At 36.2% G+C, this 8,739-nt stretch overlaps 2 protein-coding genes across 2 annotated transcripts; one reads left to right on the plus strand and one right to left on the minus strand.

Moving 5' to 3' along the window:
• Positions 1 to 1,235: 1,235 nt before the first annotated feature.
• On the plus strand, positions 1,236 to 1,777 carry LOC106341133 (arabinogalactan peptide 24). The gene has a single exon (XM_013779955.1). The coding sequence runs from the start codon at positions 1,327 to 1,329 to the stop codon at positions 1,534 to 1,536; it is 210 nt and encodes a 69-aa protein (XP_013635409.1). The 5' UTR covers positions 1,236 to 1,326; the 3' UTR covers positions 1,537 to 1,777.
• Positions 1,778 to 2,320: 543 nt separating this feature from the next.
• Positions 2,321 to 6,530, minus strand: LOC106336577. The gene is made up of 13 exons (XM_013775435.1): positions 6,275 to 6,530; positions 6,125 to 6,181; positions 5,947 to 6,041; positions 5,710 to 5,860; positions 5,481 to 5,606; positions 5,225 to 5,381; positions 5,047 to 5,107; positions 4,643 to 4,964; positions 4,372 to 4,497; positions 3,767 to 3,928; positions 3,418 to 3,670; positions 2,823 to 3,287; positions 2,321 to 2,672 (listed from the first exon to the last, which is right to left on the minus strand). The coding sequence occupies exons 1-13, from the start codon at positions 6,488 to 6,490 to the stop codon at positions 2,632 to 2,634; spliced, it is 2,232 nt and encodes a 743-aa protein (XP_013630889.1). The 5' UTR covers positions 6,491 to 6,530; the 3' UTR covers positions 2,321 to 2,631.
• Between the last annotated feature and the right edge of the window lie 2,209 nt (positions 6,531 to 8,739).

The following is an 8,739-nucleotide window of genomic DNA, read 5'->3' on the forward strand; positions in this document are numbered from 1 at the left end:
TTAAAATTAAACAAATATGATAGAAGATACACTATTTTTTATCAAATCTTTATTATTCAAAATCATTACTTGCCATATATACTTTAGCCACATTAGGAAATTCCGTAAATTTTATTTAAGGAAATAATAAAGTACATTAATGATGAATTTATTGTTAGTTTAATAAAAAACTTATTATATAATTAGATGGACCAACATATTTCTCTAATGATTCTAAGAATCATTTTAGTGATGACACGTGGCTACAAAAAGAAGTTGTAATGCTTCTCAAATAATATACAGGGGATAATATGAATATCTTTGTGTTTTGTATGATTATTTATACTACACCAAGCATCATCATAATCATCAAGTCTGCATTTTGTTTCCCACATGGCTAGCTAAACTTATATTACAGTATTTGTTGGGTTAAGATATTATACAGATTTTAATACGGCTTATTTTCCAAATCTACTGGTATTTGCTATTTAACACAAATTATATTTCGGAGTTATTTTTTCATCAGCGTTTACTGCACATCCGTAACTAACGTGATTCGCTTCATAATAATAATTTATAAGCAAAGTAACGGGTTTAGATCTTTACTCACTTTTTAAAACGATTATCATTTTTTCTTATTAACCATTAGGAAAAATACGAGCTTATTATATTTAAAGATATACGCTTGTATTATATTTAAAGATATACGCTTGTACCATTTTCCTATCAATTTTTAACAATAAATAACGAATTGTCTCCACGTCTATTATTATTATTTTTTTAAATTGTAAAAGGGCTGTCCACGTCTATTTTTACAATCATTTTAAATTAAACACAACTAATAATTCTATGAACCAAGATAATCACAATTAAAGAATTTTTGTCATTAAGAAGCGAATACTACCCTTCATTGGCTAACTAAAAGAGGCAATAAACATTAATTTACTTGATGATAACGATAAGAAACATTATTTTACTTTCAAAAACTTTCTAATTCTGCAAGATATTTTCACCCCTTTCTCTTTTGATTTTCATTTTAAAATCCAAATTATTGGCCGCTTATGGGAACGTGAAATACAGGATCAATTATAATCTTGATTAGCTGTCTTGATCAATGCATCAAAGCCGGCCAATTTTTTTAAAAAAGAGATACATATCTTTAATTTTAGTCCCAAAATAAAAAGAAAAAAAATTATATAATAAATTTCAATATTCCCTATCTTAAATCAATAGTTTCCTCTCTCTATATAAACAAATCTCGCAAATTACTCAACAAACAGCAACAAATATTTTCTCATTCACTCAAAGTTCAAACCAAAGCAAAACACAACTCTTTTTACGAAGAAGATGATGATGAAGAAGATGTTTGTTCAGATCGCAGTGTTTTGTCTATTGGCTACGATCGCAGCCGTCTCCGGCCACGAAGGTCACGTTCACAGCCCGGCTCCGGCACCGGCACCGGGACCGGCAACTAACTCAGCTGTCGTTCCAACCACCAACATGTTCACCGGATTGGCTTTTGCTGCCGTAGCGCTTGTTCTTGGTCTCAACCACTGAGTTCATCATCACTACTGCATTCAGCGTTTCTTGTTTGGTTCAGTTTCTATGAGATTGTTCTCTTGACTTTCAATATTCTTTTTGTTTTATCAAAGTTTCATTTTGTTGTTTATCTTATTTGGTGAATAAAACAAAACTCCATTGGACTTGTGTTGTTTTCTACTATGATTTTGGATTTAAAATCCGATTCATAGGAAACACCACACATTAAATCTCAATCTAAAAATTACGATATGGTTCACTATTTAACTAGATTCCACATGATGTAAACCTACGCATAACTTTTGCAGAACGATGTAATGTATAAATATAAGTATAACCAGCTTTTTCTTAGTGTGTTGCTGTATTTAGATAATTAGAATACACTTAAAAAACTTACGCGAGACCAATGATGATAATGAACGTACTTAATAAGTAATAAATTGGGTATCTGATAATAGAGACGGGTCCATAAGTAAAGGTGGGGTTAAGAGAAACCCGTTCCCGTATCGTAATCGTTAAAGGTATGTAAGTAGAGAAATGTCGACCTTAACAGAACAGACGTACGTAGGTCGTAGCACACAAATTTAGAGAGAGATGATGGTTAATTTAAACTATACTAAAATGTATTAGTAATAAGTTCATGTAGTAAATAAATATAGTTTTATTAGTCATAGAGTAACTAGATCCGCTGTAGCACACCGGTTAATTTCAATCTAATTTGCTTGAAATCCGGGTTCGACTCCCGGCAACGGAATTTGTTTTTTTTTTTAATAGTTTATCAAATCAATTTTAGAAGACAAAATAAAAGAATAACACAGATCAAACTCTTCTTAACTATTTCCCTTTACATCTAAAATTAAAATAACAAAGAATCAATCTGCTTTTGTCAGGGAAACCAAACACTAGAGAGCGACCTGAGCTAGAGGTTTTCTACACACGCAAAGTCAGATCATCATTCATTCATCAAGATGAAATCACATTACCAACAAACCCAAGATAAATTAAGAAACACCTTTGTTAACTGGTAATGATTACAGAAACCACCTGTATTGAGACCAATCGTGGAAGAAACAGAAGTGTCATCTTCTTTGTCTGACTCAGGGCTTCTTCATCCTAAAGCTCCATTAAAGCAGCATCGGTTTGTGACAAAGGAGCTGCAAAAGTAAAGCAATTAGATCCTAGACGCATAAGATTACAGAAAATATACAGAACCGTTCTATTTATGACAGTATTAATGCGTTCTAGAGTACACTTGAACACAATTTGAGGTCATGTAAACACCAAAGAGGATATAATGAACGTACCTAACAAGTCTTCGTAGGTATCTGATAACAGGGACGGGTCCATTAGTAATGGTGGAGAGAACACTTGGTCTTCAACGTCGTAAAACGATTGTTGTGCATCAGAAGCTACACTGTTCGATCCAGCTACTGAGAGAAACCCGTTCCCGTTATCGTAATCTTTGAACGAATCCAGATCATCAAACGTGTCAGGTATATCGCTGTACTTGCTTGGGGCTAGGCTATGGGGAACATTGGGTTCAAGAAAGGAAGGCTCGCTCAGAGAGGTAAGTAACCTCGACCCTCTGTGAGGCAGGCCTTTGGTTTCCGATGTAAATCGGGAAAAGCCTGTTCCTGAAAGAGGTACGAAATAATGCTCGGAGCCTTCATCGGATTGACTGTCCCGTGATGATCCTGCTGAAGATGGGATCAATAGAGCAGCCTCCCTTACAGATTTCTTCAGGTTCTGGACAAAAGAACTGTTGGTATCTGAAACCAAAATTAGAGTTGTAAGACAAAGGTCTCTGTGAAATGTACTGGCATATCACAGTTCAAGAAAGCCCTTTTTGATATACTATACAAGTTTCGTTTTAGTTGAGAAAGTCGTTATGCAACAAACCAGTCGGCAAGTTGTCTGCTCGAGTCTGTGACAGCGGTTGTTGCTCAGTAGTGTTCTTCTCAGACGAGCTTTCCATTTTGTTGACTTCAGAAGACATTGGGTGTCGCTTTTGTCCATTTCCACCTTTACCAGAAGAAGTAGGAGTCGAGCTAAATAATTGTGGCAGCTTTAACGTAGGACTGGCTGAGACCTTCTCGAGCTGAACATTAGACATCTTCGAGGTCAGCTCAGCAACATCATTGGATACACCTTCCTGTATTACAAGGGGGGGGGGGAACGTACATGAGCGTCTCGTCTCTATCAAATATGCATCGGAAAGAGAATAAAAGTTAACTAATTAAACTTTTACCGTAATTCTCCCACTCCGCTGAGATTGCAGAAGTGAAGCTGCTTGCCCGTTACTTCTCGTAGCTGGAGGTAAGGTTGGGGGAAGATTACTAACCTTCTCAGTACATTCTAATATAGATTTCTGTATGGCTGGAGAAACTTCTTTTAATTGGTTGATGAGTACCTGCATATAGTGTGCCACCAGCAGTAAGAACGTAGTAGAGATTTAACCAGTAAAGTATGAGCTACATGTATAAGAAAGCTCTTGTAGGCATGCTCCAAGAGATCCTATAAACAGTACGGTAATAAAAATGTAAGTTACTCCATCGATCAACTTTTTATACTCTCCCAAGAGAAGCTGAATAGAATAAAAACAATTATTCATGGAACTCCGGAAATCTCCAATCAAACATACGGTCTTATATAAATAAAATAGAACTGCCCGAAAAGCAGACTTCTAGTTTTTTTTTTTGTTGCTGAAGCGGATGCCGTGTATAAGCTCTGTTTCCTCCACAAATTTCATCAAGCCCTCAACAAAAGCATCTTACTTTCTACGTTTTGCATTTGACTTCCACAGTTGGCCAAATGCAACTTCTACCTAAGGCAACAAACAAGCAACACATTTACCTGAAAGCTAGCTAAATGTTGTTGATGTTCAGTCAAAGTTGCAGCCAATGATTCAACATGCCCACTTGTACCACCATCATTTGCAGTCCGCAAAATATCTGGACCTTCCCCGTCATTTGCTTTAGCCTAACATGCAAAAGTAAAAGATAAGTAACAGATCCATGGAACTAAGAGAAAAAGAGTGGAGCATTAATCAATGACATAAAGCGTACAATTAGCCAGAATTGTTTGAAGTACTTAAATATCCCCACAGAGATAAGAGAAGACATACCAGCTGAAGAGACTGTTTATGAATACGCTGCAATGCGTGTGTCCAGCGCCTTATTATTTCCGCTACATCAACTGTCTGGTTGATTTTTCCACCTCTGTCATCTACTCGAGAAAGTGTTTCATCACTTGCTTGTGAGTTGGTTTCGAAACTGTCTCCTAGAGAATGCTGATCATGCATGTTTGCGAACGACCCATCACTTAGTTCTTTGTCATCTGCAAGTGGCCGAGAAGAATCATCTGAATGGGCAGAGAGCAATTCTGCACGAGGAACTTGAGAACTCTGGTCCATCGCTGCAAGTAGGGATGATCCTGAAATTCGGTATCTACAGATCAAAGGTAACCAGAAGTCAGTATATTAGGAAGTAGAATTCAAAACCGTATGTGTTATAAGAGGCCAGTAGTTACCTATGCTCCCTGTGTGCTATCAAATCCTCAATGGGACCTGACGCAAGAACTTCATGCTGACCTTAAGATAGTAAAAGAAAGTATCAAACGATACAAGTCTCCTGCATAATTCTAAATTCCAAATACTATTTTTCTGTATTTAACTCAGAAGAATGACAAGAACAGCATAAGACCTTACCTTTACGAGCCATTATAGAATCCCATAACCGAGTGGACTTTGAAACTAGATGAGAATTTTGGCTGGAGCTAGACACAAGATCATCCCACACTTCTCCTTCCTGCTTAACTTTGTTTCTTAAATCGTTAAGTTTTTCTAGTTCCTGTTGCAGGTAAGCCTGATGCCAGCGAAACAAGAAAAATGAAATGCATCAAGAAGAGCCTGATATAATCAGAAAAAAAAACAAATCAGTACCAACCACCAAAGAAGAACATACCTCTTCAGCACAGAGACCACGGAACTCTGCAGTCATCTCATGGGCTAAATTAGACCACATTGCCTGTCTTTGTACCGCAGTTTCTGCGTCTTTAAGGAACCTACGGCGCTCAAGCACTATCCGTGCCTGCAAACATAAAAACGAGCATTTGAAGGTTATTCCGTTCATTACTACTCAAACGCGTCCACATAGAAAACACAATCTTGAAGAGAAACAATATGGGTGCTACCTTGGTAACAGGAAGCAACGTAGCAGCATGTGAGAAGGATACGTCAGTTAGAGAAGAAGGCAAGGGATTGGAAGCCACATCAGCAGGAAATGTCCGTCTATGAACTTCTCTTAACGCATGCAGTGAAAGTTGCCATAAGAGCTCCACAAACCTGCAATCAAAATAAGAAACTCCACACTTACATATCACATATCATCTATTGCTGCTAAAATTAGCTTCAACCACATCAGAACCAACCTTGGTCCACAGCAAGTGGCTAGTGATGAAACCCTAGAGTTACTCCTTGGTAATGCCCCTTGTGATTCAAGCTCGCTTATAACCCCTTGAACAACCTTCATTGGCATCATTCTAGCGTTAAGAAACTATGGATTCAGTAAGCAAAATTCTCAGTGTTCATAGTTCTCACGCTGTTTACCTTTCGAAAATCGCGAGACTGAGCCGAATCGAAAATTGGCCAGACCTTATCGAAATCCTGAGAGATCGAGGAAACTCAGAATCAAACGAGTGATTTCAAAACCGGTTTCGAGAGAGAGAGAGAGAGAGAGAGAGTGGAGAGGAATCGAACCTTTGAAGACTGAGCGGGTCCTCGGAGAGAAGAGAGGATGAAGTAGAGAAGCTGTTCTCCGAGCTTCGGGTTGGAATGGCGGAATAACCCGACCCGAGGCGTGCCGTTGGAGGATCCGAGTCCGATCACGCTCGGATCCAAACCTAAGAGTAAGCAGTTGGTGTACATTGCACTCTCGAGCTCTAGCTCCCTCTCCTTCTCTCTGTCCATCGTCATCACCGATCTTCCTCTCTCTCTCTCTCTCTCCCCTTTTCGATTTATTGAATCTCGATCGAAATGTGTTTTTTCCTGCGACGTTTTTAAATTTAAGTCCCTGAACATAACTAATTTAAGGAAACTGTCCCTACATTTTTCTAACTATCAGAATAGTGGTGATAGGCGAGAATGACAGTAACTTTACCTCAAATTTTATTTTATTTTTTCAAATTTACTTTTAAATAATAAATGTTTTCATTAATATAAAATTAACTTTTAAAATTAGAATTTAAATTGAAGCCAAAATCAAACTAAATCAAATTATGCATGATATATCATGTTTTACTTTGGATATTATCATCTGTATGTACAAAAACACAATTAAAAATTTGAAACCAAACCAAAATTCGAATTTAATATTGCTAAAGTTATTGTAGCATGGTTTGTAGACATATTTTTAACATAATAGTATAGATTTGAAACGATAGAAATATGGTTTAAAAAACAAATTTCCCAAAACATATAAAATATGCGAATCCAACATGGTTGTTAATAAAATAAAAAAGAATCACGGGGTATCAATATAACAAAATAAAATTGGGGGATATAATCTGAGTTTAAGAAACTAGAGTGCTCATTTTCTAAAATGTTTTTGACTTTATCCCAACGACACGTCAATTAATCATCGGCATTTTTCAAAATGTAGAAGCGAGGCTAATGCTAATGTGCACCTACGGCATAATCTTCCGTATTTGTTACTTTTCTTTAACATAAAATCTCCAACGGTTGGATAATAACAGAAAGTATTATTACTACATGGGTCATGTTCATTTGTACATCTGAAAAATGCACGTAAATCCAAATGCCTTATCTAGATTTTCCACCTAGGTGTGGTTCATTTCTATATTTTGATGGATATTTGAATGTAACTATGTTCGTTTATTTTTTATTTTTAACTTGCATAACTTATTTTTACATTTTTGGCGGGAAAATAACATTTTTACAGTTTTGGCGGAAAATAGGTTTTTGTGGTTTTGATGAGAAAGAACGCTTTATGGTTTTGGCGAAAAGTGTGTTTTACGGTTTTGGCGGAAAACTGCGTTTTGCGATTTTTGGCAGGAACATGTGTTTTTGAGGAAAATTGTATTTTTTGCGGTTTTGGTAGAAAAATATGTTTTTGCGGTTTTGGCGGAAAAATTCGTTTTTGCGGGTTTGACGGGAAAATGAGTTTTTGCGGGTTTAGCAGAAAAATGTGTTTTTGCAGTTTTAGCGGGAAAATGCGTTTTTGCGGGAAAGTGTATGTTCGCGGTTTTGGCGGGAAAGTGTGTTTTCGTGGTTTTGACGGAAAATGTGTTTTTGCGGGGTTGGTGAAATTTTTATTTTTGTGGTTTTTGCGGAAAAATACGTTTTTGCGGTTTTGACGGGAAAATACGTTTTTGCGGTTTTGGCGGGAAAATTTGTTTTTGGGGATAAATGCATTTTCGCGGTTTTTGCGGAAAATGTGTTTTGCGGGTTTGGCGGGAAAATGTGTTTTTGCGGTTTTGGCGAAAAAAATGTGTTTTTGCGGGTTTCGCGGAAAAATGTGTGTTTACAGTTTTTGCAGGAAAATGTATTTTTGACGAAAAAATAAGTTTTTCGATTTTGACGGAAAAATGTATCTGCAAAAAATTAGGATTTTTTTGTTTAAAAAGAATATTTTTTATTTTTAAACGTTATTTTTGTCATTTATCATTTTGGACTAAATTAGATGCATCTACATCTAGATGCATTTATATGCACCATCAAAATTCATCATCATTTGAGTAAGAATTTGAGATGAGTTTTTAAAAATTCAACCGGGTGATCCATGTGGATGTAATATTTTAACGTACAGAACGAACATCAATTTGAACACGCGGATCACCCAAATGAACAGCACCATGTAGTATATGTAAGAAAAAATTACATCTAGACATACTTTTTCATTGTCAACTTACATATAGACATAGAGCATGTGACATACTTTCTCTTGACAAAATACCTAAAGAGCCCTTTCAATTTTAACTGGTTGGTTGGAAACGTGGGTTAAAGTTGGTTACTCAATCAATCGCCTTTCACATCTCTATTTTGTTTTCTCTTTGCATTTCTTCTCTCCCACATATCTCCTTCGTCAAACACCAGATCTCTTTTTCAAATTACAAAATCTATCTTCTTTTTTTTTTCCTTTTTCATTTTTCATTTTTCATTTTTCATTTTTCATTTTTCATTTTTCATGTTTCATCTTTCATCTT

This window comes from Brassica oleracea, chromosome C4 (assembly GCF_000695525.1).
Source record: "Brassica oleracea var. oleracea cultivar TO1000 chromosome C4, BOL, whole genome shotgun sequence".
Lineage (NCBI taxonomy): Eukaryota > Viridiplantae > Streptophyta > Magnoliopsida > Brassicales > Brassicaceae > Brassica > Brassica oleracea.

What these genes read in the sequence shown, in the direction of transcription:
- LOC106336577 (XM_013775435.1), bottom strand. Translation starts at nt 6,490, where the DNA reads ATGACGATGGACAGAGAGAAGGAGAGGGAGCTAGAGCTCGAGAGTGCA. An exon ending in GACCCGCTCAGTCTTCAAAG is followed by an intron (nt 6,182 to 6,274) that starts GTTCGATTCCTC and finishes TCGATCTCTCAG; the next exon opens with GATTTCGATAAGGTCTGGCC. An exon ending in GTGGTCTCTGTGCTGAAGAG is followed by an intron (nt 5,382 to 5,480) that starts GTATGTTCTTCT and finishes CGCTGGCATCAG; the next exon opens with GCTTACCTGCAACAGGAACT.
- LOC106341133 (XM_013779955.1), top strand. Translation starts at nt 1,327, where the DNA reads ATGATGATGAAGAAGATGTTTGTTCAGATCGCAGTGTTTTGTCTATTG.